The sequence below is a fragment of the Lacerta agilis genome, chromosome 2, assembly GCF_009819535.1.
Source record: "Lacerta agilis isolate rLacAgi1 chromosome 2, rLacAgi1.pri, whole genome shotgun sequence".
Lineage (NCBI taxonomy): Eukaryota > Metazoa > Chordata > Lepidosauria > Squamata > Lacertidae > Lacerta > Lacerta agilis.
This window is the reverse complement of record NC_046313.1, coordinates 46,536,787-46,554,428: the sequence shown is the minus strand read 5'-3', so window position 1 is coordinate 46,554,428 and position 17,642 is coordinate 46,536,787. Positions and strand designations below refer to the sequence as shown.

At 40.8% G+C, this 17,642-nt stretch overlaps 1 protein-coding gene across 2 annotated transcripts in view; it reads right to left on the bottom strand.

The window, feature by feature from the left end:
* Positions 1-269: 269 nt before the first annotated feature.
* LOC117042915 (interleukin-12 subunit beta-like) overlaps positions 270-17,642 on the bottom strand; it is a 36,892-nt gene continuing 19,519 nt past the window's right edge. Inside the window, exons 2-9 of one of the 2 annotated variants that reach the window (XM_033142546.1) lie at positions 14,551-14,638; positions 12,917-12,998; positions 10,062-10,334; positions 8,984-9,092; positions 6,214-6,401; positions 3,622-3,758; positions 2,486-2,634; positions 270-401 (exon numbers count right to left, since the gene is read on the bottom strand). In XM_033142546.1, the coding sequence (XP_032998437.1) occupies positions 323-401; positions 2,486-2,634; positions 3,622-3,758; positions 6,214-6,401; positions 8,984-9,092; positions 10,062-10,334; positions 12,917-12,998 (1,017 nt within the window). In that variant the 5' untranslated portion in view covers positions 14,551-14,638 and the 3' untranslated portion in view covers positions 270-322. Of the gene's footprint in view, positions 402-2,485; positions 2,635-3,621; positions 3,759-6,213; positions 6,402-8,983; positions 9,093-10,061; positions 10,335-12,916; positions 12,999-14,550; positions 14,760-17,642 lie in introns of those variants that run through there. The other variant, XM_033142547.1, reaches the window with a different exon arrangement.

Here is a 17,642-nt window from a genome sequence, read left to right as displayed (position 1 = left end):
CTGAGAGACTTCAGAGAAGTTCACCCAGCAGCTGCATGTGGAGGAGCGGTTCACCAGATTACGAGTCTACTGCTCTTAATCACTACACCACACTGGCACACTGATCTGTAGGAAGCAGAGATGCTGTATGTACTTTTGTAACCCAAGATAATCTTTAATAAAAACAATTTAAAAATAAATGATTAATAATAATAATAATAATAATAATAATAATAATAATAATATTTTATTAATAATAAATTACATTAATAATATTAATTGGTTTCCCCAGCCAATAATAAATAGTACTTCATTAAACGCACTTCTTCTGTCAATTTCTGCTTCAGTTCTTCTTACACTCGCATTGCCTAATTTTAATTCCATCTTCATTATTGTGTATGTCCTGCTTGCCAAATGGCTTTCTGAAAAGTAAAATGAAACATTGAAGACAAATACCAACATAAAAGCAGCATTCCTGCTACATGCAAATTTGATCATTCTGTGTTTTCTCTGCTCATATTATGTTCTTTCTCTTCCCTGGATTTTAATCTGATACCTTGCAGAGGTCGTGAGAACGTTATGATGGAACTTTCTTAACTGTGCAATCATATATACATTTGCTTAAGTCATGGGGAGCATGAATACCCGACCTACTATAAAAAGAGAAAGCACAACCAGCTTGGAGAGAGGGTATGACACGTTCATTTCTTTCAGAGGCACCCCAATAACTTGCAGAACCAGTTTGACCAACAGATACATTAGTGGGATGAGTACACACAGTCATTGTGCAATGATGGCTGAATTATACCACCTTCAATGTTCAGAGCAGAAGTGGAGGTGCAGAGAAACTGAAAGTTGAACCATATCCAAAACTCAGAGAAGCTGGTTTGGGATAAGGCTCTCCCAGTACTTCCTCTCTAGAAACAGAGAGATGGCTGCCACCTCCTACTCTGCCTTTCCCTAATTTGAAGGGAGAAGACCACAACAAAGGAGGGTTATTGTCTGCCAATGCTCCAAAAAAGGGGAAGCTTCAGGTTCAGGGGCTGAATGAAGTCTTCCAGATCTCTCTATCTGTCTGTTCTCTCTCTGCAACTTAACAGAAGTGCTTTTGCCTAATTGGAATGTGTCCTTCAATTGTGAAAATGGCTCTTGCTTCCTGCCTGAAGGATGGAGGCATATGTGTGTATAGAAACCTCTGGCTTTTGTATGACGCAGCCTACTCTCCAAAGATAGGAATCACATCCATTGCTCGTCCCACTTTTCCTTATGGCCAAGCCCACCACTTGCATGTGGCCCCAGGAAGGGTCTGTAAAAGTTCCTTACTTCTGGTCTAGGATAATAGGGCACTGGAAACTTTAGCCGTTTGGAAAGCTTTGAAACAGGAGGACATGGGATAATGATAATGCAGGTGTGGATGCCTAAACCAACATCCTTCTTACACAAACACCTATACATATCAAAATAGCAAAGCCAAACATGGCCTCAGTGTGGCTCTGTATGTGTTCCCATCATAAATCAGGAGGAATTATCTGCCTTGTTGAAAGAGGCAACAGAGAATAAGTGTGGGTAGGTAGGTAGTCATTTTGGACTCACAGCTGTCCATGGAGGCGCAGTCTAATTCTGTGTCCAGGGCAGCTGTTTATCGATAGCTCCATCTGGTACGCAGGCTGAGACCCTACCTGCCCGCAGACTGTCTCGCCAGAGTGGTGCATGCTCTAGTTATCTCTCACTTGGATTACTGCAATGCACTCTATGTGGGGCTACTTTTGAAGGTGACCTGGAAACTACAACTAATCCAGAATGCAGCAGCTAGACTGGTGACTGGGAGCGGCCTCTGAGACCATATAACACCAGTCTTGAAAGACCTACATTGGCTCCCAGTATATTTCCAAGCACAATTCAAAGTGTTGGTGCTGACCTTTAAAGCCCTAAACAGCCTCGGTCCAGTATATCCGAAGGAGCATCTCCACCCCCATCATTCAGCCCGGACACTGAGGTCCAGTACCGAGGGCCTTCTGGCAGTTCCTTCACTGTGAGAAGCCAAGTTACACGGAACCAGGCAGAGGGCCTTCTCGGTAGTAGCAGCCACCCTGTGGAACACCCTCCCACCAGATGTCAAAGAGAACAACAACTGCCAGACTTATAGAAGACATCTGAAGGCAGCCCTGTTTAGGGAAGCTTTTAATGTTTAATAGACTATTGCATTTTAATATTCTGTTGGAAGCCACGCAGAGTGGCTGGGGTATAAATAATAAATTATTATTATTATTATTATAGGTAGGCTGCCATGGAGCAGACAATGTTTTGTTACAAGGTTAACTGGACTAAACTTTTGTACACATCTGAGCTTCTCTAGGCCTCATATACTGGTAAGTTCAGATTTCCTTATCAATATAAAGTATATACCACAAGCTTTGAATTGTGCAGATAGAGCACCAAAAATACATCCTTATAACCACCAAAACAACTTCAGTCACTGAAATCAATTGTGTATTTAACCAGATACCTGCAAGGCTCAGACCAGTCGCTCCAAGCTGAATTTTTGTTATAGTGATCCCTGGAACGGATATAAATTGTTCCACGATGGGACGATCTGATGTGGCAGCTTAAGGAGTTTCCACCATGAAGCAGCATAGCATTGTTAACCTCACAAATCTGAGAATAAAAGCACAGCCCACTTTAGTGAACTAGAAAGGATCCCCAAAGGAGCAGGCAAGCATGTGTGCCTATAGTTTGCAGGCCGGAACTGAACATGGATAGTCAGTGATACAATGTGCCACCATATTCCTATCCTCCTCCACGCAAACATATATTTAGTCTACCTGTGGACTTCCACATGTTGATGGACTACAACTTCCATCATCTGTGAATATTGACCATGCTGATGGGAGGACCACAGATTCTCCATCCTTGTTATAAACTGAGAATGAGGATAAGTGGTGAGGTTCAGCAGCGTAGCATCACAAATCACTGCCAGGGGGAGGCTGACAAGCTCTGGGGGTGCACGCCCATGTGGAGGGAATGTGTGGGGTGTGCCAGGGGGAGCACACATGGGGGGGGAGGCGCACTCACCCACTGGAGCCCGCCACTTCCATATTGCAGCGGGCTCGCAGTGTTGAACCACCTTTGCCAGATCCCAGTGTTGGAGAAATCAGCAATAAGGGAGGGTGAAATATCTTTAGACTGTGGTGTGGTGTGCTGTGATGCAATGTTCCTCTGAATATATAGCTGTGGATAAACAAAAAAGAAGGAACAGCAACTTCCTTGTTTGTGAGCATCCTAACTGCATCTGGATGAACAGTGCTGGAAGGCAAATAAAAACTAAGACTCAATGGATCTGGGTGCCTAATACAGCAAGAATGTAAATATGTCTGTGATAGCCTATAAGACCACCAAGTTCATTTATATCCTCATTCTCTCAGTCCCTCAATTTATAGCTTCAGTTGTTTCATTCCATGATAGAATGTGGGTTGAACATTAAATTTTGATGGGGACGGGGGTTATTGGGTTGTTTTTATTTTGATTATATATTTTGTGGTTTTATATTTTGATTTTGTTCTGTCAACCGCCCTAAGACCTCCAGGTATAGGGCGGTATATAAATTTCAAAAATAATAATAAAAAAAGGAAAAACACAAATTACCCAGTCTCTCCGTGGATGCTGAGCCATCTTGATTTGGTATGTCAGCCTATAGTAACTTGCTGGAGTGCTCCAGGTTTTGGGTGGTGTCCAAGTCAATAGGCTGTTCTCCATTTGGCACTCAACAGCATCAGGCTTTACTGAAAGAGGTAATAAGATCGGCATAATTTTTAACTGTATAATACTGCTAAAATGGTGGCTTTATGCCTCCACCAGTATCGTTAGCATTTATCATTTGGATGAGTTCTGAGGCTCCAGATATGTTAAGGCTGGAGTGTGGGTGGGTGTGCACATTCGTGTACTGCATATGTGTTATCTGTTTGCTACCCTAGCCACCAAAGAAGAAGCAACTGAGAAACTCCCAAATTTTGTAAGTATAAATAATAACCTCTAACAATGCTGTGAAATGGGCAAATGAAATGAGGTCTTGCCTATTAAAGCCTAGAAATGTATTGCTTAGCAGAAGGGCCTGCTATCCAGGAAAGCTATCTGACTACATCTTGTCCCTTCATTTAAGGTAGCAGTATCATTGATTAGCCACCATGCCATCACCCAGAAGCTTCCATTGCTTTTAAGGACTGCAGGACAAGTGGGGGAAACTGTTTATGTATTTGTCACATTGATATTGTAATAGATCTATGGTGCTAAATGACCATGCTGTGAGATCTGGACTCCCTCCATGCAGACTGAATGTGCAAATACAGTATGTGAATAAATCATATTTCTTAAAGCTACGAAAGTCTCTGCCATGTCTTCAGTTCTCCAAAGGAGCACAAACCCTGGATGAGTGCCTGGAAGCCCCTGGAATCTTGCTACCACTCAGAGAGTGGAGGCAACACCCAACTTTTTCTGTCTCAGGTGACCACTGGTGACTAATGGCGGTGGCCAATGGCAGTCTAAGTCTTCCTCATATAGATATTAAATTTGATTTTGACATTACTGTGAAGTCAAGTGAAAAAACTTGGGGAATGTGCTCATCTGCATCCGTCAATGTTCATCCAAGTTCTAGACTTTTCCCACCTATGGAATAGGACTATGCAGTAGTGACTGTTTTTAGTCGGCATAGATGGAAGACAAGGCTTTTGAGCATTCTCTGAGTGCTCCCTCACGAGCTGAGGTCTAGATTTAGTGCATAAATACAAATGTTTCAAAAGGTAATCAGAGGAATCAGAAAAACACATCACTATTTTGTTTTTCTAATCGCAGTGATAAAAGACTGTAGCTGGAGAAATGGCCGCTAACTGCTTTAATGAGGAAGACTAACCTACTGTTTTTTCTTCTCCTTCCTTATCATAGGAAGAGAAGTATAGAATTGGAAATAGGGGACCATTATGAGAGCACATTCTCACTGATAAACTAGTCTAGAGAATGGATCTAAATTCAGTCCAATACTCTATCACCTACTCAATAATCTCTACTGAAATCGTTTCAGGATACTTTAGTCGAGATTTTGAAAGTCAAATTTAAAAGTACTTAATTTTACTTAATGGTGGCTTCTGAGTCTTTTATATGTTTTATGTGTTTAATATGTCTGGATTACCAATGTTTTATGGATGTTTTCTTTTCCTTTTAAAAAAATGTTTTTTATTGTCTAAATTATGCCAATAAAGGCTGAATGAATGAATGTTGGATGCAAGCTATATGCATATGCTTGAGGAATTCTCTAATCACACTGTACACCACTAACCGTCTTACAATTAGCTTACAACAGTGTAACAATTAGAACAGTATACTAATTAGCAGTAATAATACGGAAGCTATGAAAAGCCTACATAATTACGGTTGGCAAACCTGTCTTTAGTGATTCATCTATTCCTTTCAGAAGCTCAAGCAGCAGTGCAGATTAAAGACTACTAATAGGTTACTGAGGTCAAGAATTATTTGGTTTTGCATTTCCTTGTGTCTTTTATTGGATTTGGGTGTGCCTTACTTCATAGCATCTAACAGCGGTGGGGTTTGGCCTCTCAATAATCATTAGAAAAGATCAGAATCGCCACACCAAATGACTTAAGTATGTTGTAGAGCAAGTGATGTGCCTGACATTTTATACCCTTTTAACCACTATTACTATTGAGCAAAAGTGATGGTGGAAGTTTTATAAGGAATCAACTAATGGATTCAGTATGTGAATAAAAGTATGTTAGTAAGCCCTTCCGGATGTACAGTAGAAACGATTGCTCAAATGTGGTTGTTTAGCACTCTTTATGTGGAATCACTAAATTTGGATATCTAATTATTTATTCCCATGTCATTATTTATGGTGGATTGTTCTTATTTCAAAATACTACTAAACCCCCCACCCTGCTTTTTAAATTGCTTTGGAGATGGAAGTCCTTATATCAGGATGCAATTCAATAATGGTTCATGGAAGAACCCATGCTTCCTTCTAGTGCCAAAACACCATGTGCTACATTTAAAGGATCACATACTACTGTGGGCTGGATGCAGAGTAAATTAATTCAATTTAGGTCCCATTGAAATCATTTCGGTGGGAACTAAGTTCAAATACGTTGCTCTGGATCCAGCCCAATTTCTTTGACGGTGATTTATTCACCACCACCACCACCCCATTCCAAACTTTTTTGCATAACTTACAAATGTCTTTGATGAAGAAATTGTGAGTATGTTCTTCATATTCAAATCCATGGAAAACCTCTAGAGCAATCCCAGTTTCTTGGAACTCCTCAGTGGATGGGCAGGGAATTCCTTTTCTGCAGGAAGCAGTGTACATTCCTGCCTCGGGTCCAATGGGTTCATCACAGACTGCATTTCCTGATGTGACTCTGAATTCAAAACAGAGATGGAATTGAATGGGTAGTTCCTCCCAAATTTAGAAAAAAATGACTTTGTAACTCTATTTCCCAACCTTAGCAGCAATAACACATTAAATTCAGGGTAGGTATTCAGAAAATACTTCCTCAGAGGGATAGCTAATTTAGTATACGGCAAGAAAGAGTATTCTGGCACTTCAAAAACTAATAGGTCAGATTTATTGCATCATCAGTTTTCATGGACTAGGGCCTATTTGTATAAAGTATGACATCATTTAGAAGGAACTACACTGTGCCAGAAACCAAGATACTGACTGTGTCCTCATGTCCTTTCAAGGAACACAACTGACAACATCAGCCATGCTCATTCACCTTCTCATCCTCTAAGAGGAGATATACTGGCAAGAGGAAGTTCTTTGTGGGTGGTCGCATCTATCATCTACCATCTGCCAACCATTTCCATCTTCAATTCAGTGTCTCTACACCACAAATGGGAAGCCTTTGGCCCTCTAAACATTGCTAAACTCCCATTGGTTCTGACAAGCACAGCCATTAGCTCTGACAAGCATGAACAGTCTGGGGATGATGCGAGTTGTAGCTCAGTGACATCTGGAGGACCAAAGGTACCTCATCCCTGCTTGTACGCCCTAAAGCAACATCTGGAGAGCTAGAAGTTTCCCATTCCTGCTGTAAAGAATACATAACTGCATATTTGACATCAGAAATGGCACCTTTCAGAAGCTGGCAAGGAAACTGTCAGGGAACTGTCCCCAGCTCAGCGCAGGGTGATGGAAGGGCTCTCGGGATGCTACAGAGAGCCCAGGCCCCACCTGACCAGCAGCACCTCCTCTTCCAGGAGAGGTGGCAGCGATGTCTCCAGCGGGAAGGGGCAGGCAGTTTCGAGCCTTGAGAGCAGAGGCTCTGGGGATGTTGGAGAGACCCTGCACTCCCCTCGCTCAGTGGGCGAGGAGGGAGACATGACACTTCCGGCCCCCCAAATGTGCAGAGGGATGAAACGTAAGGAGGGGAGGTGGAGATTTGGGATACCGAAACTCTTACGTTGGGGTCACAGCCGGAAGGGGCCCCTCCCGGATACTGCGAGTGACTGATACAGACATGAACTTGTAGCTCTGCACTGTAAATAGCATGCACAATAAACCTGTTAAAAGACGGTTTGGAGTCTTGCCTGGTTACTCGTGAGCAACCACCCAACGGACCTTACAGAAACATTTCAATTTCCCAGAACATTCTGAGAGTTGCACTGCTATTCAGCAACAGAAGAGCAATGGCATAGAAATTCATAATATCTGGTTTGCCATGTCAATTTCTTTGACTCACAATGTACTAATACAGTGGTACCTCAGGTTACAGCCGCTTCAGGTTACAGACTCCGCTAACCCAGAAATAGAACCTCGGGTTAAGAACTTTGCTTCAGGATGAGAACAGAAATCGCACTGTGGCAGCAGGAGACCCCATCAGCTAAAGTGGTACCTCAGGTTAAGAACAGTTTCAGGTTAAGAATGGACCTCCAGAACAAATTAAGTTCTTAACCTGAGGTACCACTGTAATCTATTTTAGGGTGAGCTCCCTAGCTGGTAAAAATGGTCTTCCGCTTGCAGTTTAATTCATAGTTATTATGAGCTCATTTTGCACCCGTGTCCTCTGCATTCCTTAGATTATGTGCTCATAAAGGCAGCTGCTGTGTTGGTGGCTATAACATGAATGAACAGGAATGGGCACACTATATAAATGGCACCTGTATAAAAGTAAATCATGCTTACTGTATTTGGTGGAATTTTAGTGACTTGGAATTGCTTGCTCACATTTTCAGTAGGTTTGATTCTATTAAGCTGGGACTTAATTGGAACCCGGGATTTATCTCTGATTACAGTTGTTAACACAACAAAGCTAGGAAGATACTATGTTCTGAATAGCCACTGCACATAGTTTACCTTTGAACTGCTATCCCACAGAGATGGTACACCTTGTGTTTTGTAGTCTTTTGGTCCCACTAGTCACAATTCCCTATAGTATACTGAGGCTAAGACTTTGTGTATATGATAGCAGCCTTTAACTCACAAGTGTAAATGCTTTAAGGTTAACTTTAAGGTTAGTCTTTAAGGTGCCACAAGGCTCAGTGTTTCAGAAAATCATTGCTATTGCAAAATTATTTTAGCTTATTATCTTCCAATCAAATTAAGTCCTCCCCCCCAAAAAAAATACTTCCTCTAAACCAATTAGCCATTTGTGATCATTTACCAGATTTCTCACTGTCATTGAAATATCTAGAAGCAGAGATTTGGAACTAAAGGGAAGCCCTGTGAGGGTCTAAGCACAACTTCTTAACTCAGAAGTTATTGTAAAATGATATCCCAAGAAGCACCAAGAACCAGACACTGAAAGTGGCATTTTCTCTATCCTATAGATATATTTAATTAATGGGTGAGTAATTTCACCACGTTGGCACTCTCTGCCACAAAAGCTTCATCCTAACCCTCAATAGTACAATAATTTCTTGGGCCTATTCTCTACGAGATGTTGCTTGAAACAATATTGGGTGTGGGGGGAGGGGAAGAGGGAGAACAGTATCTTACTTAATTTTAAAGTTCAAATTTGAATTCTGCTCAAGTGGTTTCCAAAAGCACTTGAAGTTCCCAGAGTAATTGTTTGCTGTACATTTGAAGTAGGGTCTGTTGCTTTCTTCTAGAATGAAACAAAGAATTAACACATCTAAGAGCAGCCCTGTGTAGTCTGTAGCAGCAAAAAAAGACAACATATTTTAGAGCATGTTATACATACAGTTTCACAAAGTTTCAAAAGCAGCATTCATTTCAGCATTCATTTAAGTGAGACAGGGATGGAGATGATGGAAAAACAGGTCCTGGTAGCTATTCATGGCTACTAAATTCATAACCAGTTTTTACTGATAAACTGACAGAACCAAAATAAATTTTAAAAAGAATTTTACACAAAAAAACCTGAGCGTATCTATCTGTAATTTAGCAAGTTTCTTATCTAGGGGTATTTCTTTCATATGTGCTATTTTAATACAAATTGGCCATGAGACAAACAGGAAGATTAAATGATTTTTTTTAACTCCCTCAAAACTGTAGAAAACTGCTGATTATCCACCTGAATTTTGGCAGGCTTCATCCCCTAAAAAGGGATTACCACAGCTGTCAATTTAATTCAATTCTGCCCCCAATTTTTTTAAAAGCTATATAAATTTCCTTAAAATTAAATGTATATGTCAAAATCCAACGGTGCCCAACACACACACACACACACACACACACACACAGAGAGAGAGAGAGAGAGAGAGAGAGAGAGAGAGAGAGAGAGAGAGAGAGAGAGAGAGAGAGAGAGAATCTATTTGCATGTAATCTAGGGTTGCCATATTTCAGAAAGTGAAAAATCTATACTTCCAACAAGGGCCTCCCAAGTGCTCTGAATCAAAGCATGTTGCCTTTTGAAGCACCAAATCGGGATCCAAACTGGATCTTGTGATTGGTGGGCATACCTAGTATCATGCTGCCGAGCTGCCTGTTTAATGATATATGATTGTCAACAATGGCAGAATCATTTTTCTTATTCTTTTTGCACCTTGCTTCTTACATAGCAGTACTGGTGGGCATTCTGTGTATAATTAAAATAGATTGCGCACAGGCTTACCTTTAAAAGGACTGAGAATTGACTCAGCTACTTCGCCTTTGTCATTTGTCTTCTTAATATACACGGTACTGTGACTTAAAATAGCATCTGTGGTGTTGCTCCTACAAACGTATTTGCCAGCATCTGGGTATCCCCGGATGGTTTTTTCCACACTCTTGCCATTTCCTTCCAATTTCATATTTTTCACCCAATAAACCAATGCACTTTGCTCCTTAGATGTATTGCAGGTGAGCATTATTTTCGCAGGTAGTGCTGTGGCTTCAACAAAGTGCACTGAATATTGCAAAAGGAAAAGTGGAAAGGAAAGAATGGTGAGCCCAATAGAAAGATACCGACCTCCTAGAAAATACTAATAAATCAACTTCATTTTTAGATTTACTGATATATTCGAAAGACTTAAATGGAAACTTAGACCAAAAGAAGCACATACATATGAAGAGGTGGTTTTCTCTTAAGCCATTGATGGCCAGACTTGACCCGCCAGCTGTTTTGGGACTACAGTTCCCATAATCCCTGACCACTGGTCCTGTTAGCTAGGGATGATGGGAGTTGTAGTCCAAAAAGAGCTGGAGGACCAAGTTTCGCCGTCACTGCTTTAAGCAGTCCATCTGAATCAGTGGATGGAAGGAAGCTGCTTCAGAGGAATTTCATGAGGTTGTGTTGATGGGTGTCTAGTTGGATTAGCATATTTCTGGCCAATGAGAATACTTTGCATGGATGTCAACCACCATTTTTAGCCCACATTGCTTTTCGGATTCCCCCCCCCCCAAAAAAAAAACATTTGGCAAGGTGTTACGGACAACCAGCTTACTAAGTACTGAGGTGCAAAATGGTGTCCATCTGTATACCCACCCACTTTATGGCAAACAATTCAAATTCCATGGTTTGTTTCCACATATTGTCTTTACAAAACAAAAGTGCTGTAAATTACTTTCACAGACACTTAGCTGTAGAACCCTCCACTGCAATGGTGTTCATTGCATGTGAGGAAACTACTGCTGTATGTCTGGAGAATAAAACGGGATGAATTTCCACTCTTCCTTGCCACTATACACCTTGGCTCCTGGGAAAAGGCAGCCAGGGTACCTTGATGCTGTGTACATTCCCAAGTTGCAACCCAGAAATTCCCTCTTGCATATTTAAATTTGTCTCCCAGTCTGGAGAGAAGACAGCCATTACTTTTCTTCATTTATTTATTTAATCAATCCTCCTCATCTACCTGCTGTAGCAAGCAAGGAGTCAAGGTGCACTTCACAGACAGACCACATCTTTTTCATCCATTCTGCTACACCGTATTACTACAGATTGCAAGCTGATGTGGTAAAAATCATCTTACAACTTGGTATAGATCATAACTACATGTTACTTGAGCAAACATGGTTTCCCAATACTGATTTTGCCTAATTATGGGAATTCATGTTACTTTAGAACAGGCATGTCCAACAGGTAGATCGTGATCTACCGGTAGATCACTGGATGTCTGTGGTAGATCCCTGGTAGATCAGTGGCTCCCTCTAAAGAAGCTAAAAAACTTTGGCTCCCCTAAAAAAAAGCTCAAATGACCTGAACCACCAAAATAGGGCTTTCCTTCCTAAAAAAAAAAAAAAGCTCAGTGTCGCTTTCCTCTTCCCTAAAGAAGCTCAACAGCTTTTATGTGAACCCCCCCAAAACAGGGCTTTCATTCCTAAAAAAAAAAGCTCAACAAAAAGGGGGTAGATCACTGCCAGTTTTTAACTCTGTGAGTAGATTGCAGTCTCTTGGAGGTTGGCCACCCCTGCCTTAGAAGATGAGTATCTGGAAATATAGACATTACAGTGAGTGGCATTTTAGGTTTCATTTCTCTGGGAAACAATATGGGATGGGTGATTCAAACATGCTGCATTGCAATGCCCTAGAGTTTTTACAATTATGATAAACACTTAAAATTATTCTGCTCTCTACTTCACTAGTAAACTTTTCAAAAGCTTTTCGAAACTGGCCTTTCATTTGTATACTGCCCTGAGATCTACAGGTATAGGGCAGTATACAAATTTAATAAATGATAAAAATAATGAATAACACTTCTAGAAACCAATTTGTCTATTTTGCAGGATGAATAAACATGAACAAATGTTTATTATACCCTTGATATCTTGTTCAGGTTTCCCCCTCCTTTCATTTTGTGTATGAACTGGCTACTCAGACTCTCTGAGGTTTGCTGCTTTGTCTGCTATGAGCCTTTCTATTCTCTGATTGAAATTGACTGACACTTTTGGTTTCACAGAGAACTGTGAATAGAGAATTGAGTAGTTTTGATGTCAGCTCTTACATGATGCTTGCAGAAACTTCCAGGGCCGTCTCATATAGTTTTGTAGAAGACCAGCAACTTATGGTATATGTGTGGAGAGGAGGGTCAGTCTATTTCATTTCCACATTATAGACCAGTTTTGCTCCATTTTTGTGTGGGCTAAAAAATGCATGTAAATTGTATGCATTCTGTACAAATTTTACATACATGCTCCCCCTAAAACATTTCCCCTATGCTTTTCAGTGTAGTTCTCCATGAAATACGCTTTCTGAACATATTTCCCCCATAATTTTCTACACATATTTTTGAACTGAAACAACACGATAAAATCTGGAGAGGTAAGTAATCAGATGGATAGCTGCGTTGTGGTCTGGGGCTGAGGAATCAGCTTGTTTTATACTTCCCAAGGGAAATCTCTGAAGCCTCTTTCCAGAGGTCTTCCAATCTTTAATCACTGGCTGCTGCTGCTGCTAAGCCCCTGCGCATATGCAGAACACGCCACAGCGCCTTGGATTCTGGTTATACAGTTAGAAAATGTTACTTCAGCTTGCTGATATAGATTACTCACTATTGTTTATTTCTTCTGTTTTTCCTTCTGAATGAATAATCAGGCCCAGGACAGAAATTAGAAGGAGCAAAATGCATGCCATCTGTGAATGAAAGGAACACAAAAAGTTATATAAGGAAAGGATTAAAGAATGACTGGTTATTGCACTTGTACAGGACGTGACCTAAGTGGCCTAGATATTTGTAAATTATGGCTTGTGAAAATTCATGGCTTTATTTATTTGAGGCATTCCTTCAACTTCATTGGCTGACTCAGCTGAGCAGAATACCATTTTTGAATGTAATGCTGAAGTGCCTACTTACATTGAAACACAAGTGTAAATGAATTTACGCACAAAAATGCACTAGACGCAGGTTAAAATTCAGTCTAAAACAAGATGTCTGGGTGATCTGCATAGTGTAAATGAATTTACGCACAAAAATGCACTAGATGTAGGATTAGGATAAAATTCAGTCTAAAACTGAATGGTCCGCATAAAATACACTTATGTGCTAAATAATATTTTATCCAATTTATCATTAAAAAAAATCTTGTTCAGTTCTGCAAACAGTACTTTGAATAAGTGCTTTAAAATAAAGCTTTTAAAAAGCTGCATTGTAAGCAGCATCTAAAAATACAGTAAAACTAGAAAAAATTATTGATTAATGAAGATGTGTTTTAAAAGACTATTTAGGGAATTTCCAAGACAATGGATAAACCAATTCCGTTTAGGATGCTGCTGGGTTAGGGTGCCCATCAGCTTACATTCTTGTGTTTAGAGACTGCACATAGAGACTTCTATATCAGCCAAACACATACCATTGAATTCACAATCACAATAATATGATCATTTCATCAGTGTAAGCTTTTATACTTACCAGATGGAACAATCTCCCCTCTCCTCTCCCTGCACACAGTGCTCATTTTATATAACAAAGTTTAATAATACATAAAACTAGCCATTATATTTTTTACTAGTTACTTAGCTGGGAGAGCGTATGTAGCATAAGTGAAAGCATCTCTAACGAAATAATATTAAGCTTTTATCTGTTTTGTTAGCCACTTCTTTATATAGATAAATAGCCTGCCAGATTACTTGAGAGCGCCTTCTTGAAATTACAAAATGTTAAGGAATGTGAGCCACAAACAGCTTCTCTGATGTGCTTCACTGTAACAGTGCAGCAGACCTGAAGTGATTCTGGATCACTTCTATACTTCCCTGATGTATTTAAATCATAAGGCTATCACTGACAGTTTTAATAGATACACAGAGAAAAATGTATCAGTTTTAAACTTTTTGGATACCTCCTGGACCAATCTCCTTAGGGTTGTCCTATTACTTTTGCAACATTTTACACTACCAGCATCACCTTGGATGTACTTGTTAATACAGAGTCATAAAGTGCAAGAAAAACGAAATGCATCCTTACCTTTCCAACTGTAACCAGCTGTCACAAAATGGCGTGTGGCTACTGTGAATCCAAATCTATGAATGAACCCAACAGTTGCTTGCCTTTTATATGTTTAAATCCTGAAACCAGATACCTTGCTTAACCACAGTGCCACATAAAAACAAACACTTGGACTCACTTCCCGTTTTACAAGCAATACAATTTAATTGCTGAACAAACCACAGAGTAAAAGTTGCAACTCACAAGTAATCACTGAAGAGGAAATTGGATTATTTGATGGGCATTTATGCTGCACACAGGAAATTCCTTTCCTTCTTCATTCTCTTGCAGACTTCAAAAACACAATCAGAAGAAACATTAGCGTGACCTCATTGGAAATCCAGAATATATTATGAATAAGAGAAATGGAAAACAGTGAATATACTACTATGCAATAGATAAGGAATTTTCTGGCTCAGGATAAAAGCAAGAGGAAATAAAACTCAAATATAGAATACATGATGTCATTTGCAAATCTTTCCCCCCCTTTTGCAATCAAAAATTATCTATTGTATCCAGGATAATATGAAAACATATTTAAAGTGTGTAACATGTTTCTGAAGAACAATGCGAATGACTAAATGTTGATGTGGCACTATATTTAGCACTGATAATTTGAATACAACTTGTATAAGCATAGAAGGCAAAGCCTTTTCGTGGCCATGTCTGGTTCTCTGTGCTGACTTACAGGAATGGGAGTCTTTCCCAGCCTCACCTGCAAATGCCAGGGATTGATAATGCCACCCTGCTCCCTACATATTGGCATTGCCCTTGAGGTAAGTGGGCAGTGAAGATAACCGGTCACCGTATTTGAGGCCAGAAAGGAATCTGCCTGCAAACAGTTAGGGCATGTTGCCTTCCTCATAACAAGTGTAAAACCTTTTCTGGATACGGCATTGGGTTGAATCCTTAATATATTCTTGGGGGATGGAGTGGGGGAATGGTACATCACATCCCTTGATCAGGTATAATACGGGTGTCCTACCACTTACATGGGGGTTATGCCCCCGCGTGCATAAATGAAATTGTGTAAAGTGGGGAGCACCCTCTAAAAAGCCTCCAAACACCCATTTTTTCCTGCTCTCCAGCTATCTCCACAGAACCCTGCCTTCAACTAGAGTTGAAGCTCTGCGACTGGCTGGAGGCAGGAGGACGTGTGGAAATGTGGCTGCAGCTGCTAAACTGCCCGTGTGTCAGCTGTTTGGCGGGGAGGCTGAGCAGCCTAAACAAAGCCCTGCGGTGCCTGCAGTCTCTTTAGGGCTTTCTCTGCCCTCACTGACATCCTCTTCAAGCTCCAAGGAGGGCCTTCTCATAAGCCATGAGGACTCTCCAGTTCTCTCCTGCCATTTCCTGGTATGATTCTGTTTACTTACTTACTTACTTACTTACTTAGTTGCACCGCACATATACACTGTTGCATGCAAGTAGAATGTGCATAAGTGCAGGGATGCTTGTATCTCAGGGTACCCTGGTAAAGGGGTCTGGATGGAAGATTCTGCCAAGAAGCCCAGATGAGGAGCATAGAACTTCCAAATAGCAGCCTGCGGGGATCAACTTAGTTGACCTGTAACTTGAGGTAACCTTTAACCCAGGCACGACCCTGTCCAACATCAGCCTTCAGGTAGGAGGCTGATTTGGGATCCAACTCAATGCCTAAGCAAAGCCTGCTGACACCTGTAATCAATAAAGTTGTAGCCATTTTCAATTCCAGAACGTTGTTGTGTTTGTTTATTTTCCTTTATCACAACTCCTTTCCCAGCTTCCCAAGGCACCACTGCCCATGGGCCCTCAACTCAAATTACAGCTCAGACAATCCCAATAACCCCAGCATTAGCCTTAATTAATTTATATACTTCAGATATGGACCAATTAAGAAGTAAGGAATTAATAACACATTTATTAACAGCGGCTGAAATGGTAATAGCCACAACTTGCAAAAACTTTGCACTTAATGAATATTGATCAGTGGCATAATATAGTCATACAGCCAAACAGTCATAAAGGAAAAGCTGTCACAAAAACTGAAGCTGGCAAGGGGAGAGGATAAACAATTTGCCTCAGGTGGCAGGCAGACCTGACCCCCCACCCCATCACCACAGTTGTGCTGCGTCCATCCCAACCTCAGCTTCATTTGCACCACCAGTGCTGCCACCCCAGCGCCCTTGCCCTCACTGCTGCATCCACACCACTGATGCTATGTCATGGCAGCAGCTCGGGTGTAGATGTGTGTGATGGTGCAGTTAGAGGTTGTATTTCAAAGCATAGTTGATGGAGTCCTTCCCTTAAGGTTTCCCCAGTACCACATGATTCATCAGACCAACGCTTCCATTAGGTAGAGTGAGGTATGTGCCTCAGGTAGCAGGTCCTGGGTGTGGGAGCAGAAGCAAGCGGCTGCAGAGAGCTCTCTGTGTGTGCCATGTAGGCTGCCCTACATCCCTCAAGTTCTCCTGCTACCTCCTGTCCCATTACCAGTGAACTATAGTTCTGCTAGCACTCCAGTTGACTTCTGTACATGGAATTGGGGGAACAGGCTGTAGTAACACAGCTATAGAAGATAAAGTAAGGTATAGAATAAATAAAATCACGCATGAGTGAGGGGGAGTGGAGGGGGTGGGATAAGGGGATTTAATAATTCTATTGTTTTTATTGTATGCTGGTATGTGTTTTTCTGTTTTTCGTTTGTAAGGATTTGAATTCAAATAAAGATTATTTTAAAAAATTTTAAAAAAGGAATTGGGGGAACAGGGGAGTGCTTTCACTTCCAGCAGCAAAATATTTTGTCTCAGCCCTGGCTGGGCTACTGGTGAATCACTTTCTTGTGGCTACACATAATGAGGAAAATAATGGTTTGCTTCAGCCATAAATAGCTGATAATATGCAACCTGAAAGGAAATGGGAAGTAAAGATTTAATCATGAAATAAAATTATTATTTTTAAAGAGTTACATCATGGGTCATAGCACAGCAAGCCAATGATCCCCAAGGGGGTGTATATTTGGTAAGACAGACCTGAAGCCTACTTGGAATTGAAATTGCCACAACCAGTGCTTTTTCTGGGGGGGGGGGATGCAGGGGTACACATACCCCTAAACATTTTGTGAATCTAAGTTTGGCCTCATTGAGGGGCAGTATTTCAATAGGAGTAGGAAAATGAGAGTACCCCTAAACATTTATTTTTTTTAGAAAAAAAGCACTGGCCACAACTTTATTAACTACAGGTGTAGAGCGGAATTTGCATAGGCATTGGGCACGTATCCAATCAACCTAGTTGCTGGCTGATATCTCCATCAGGGTCAA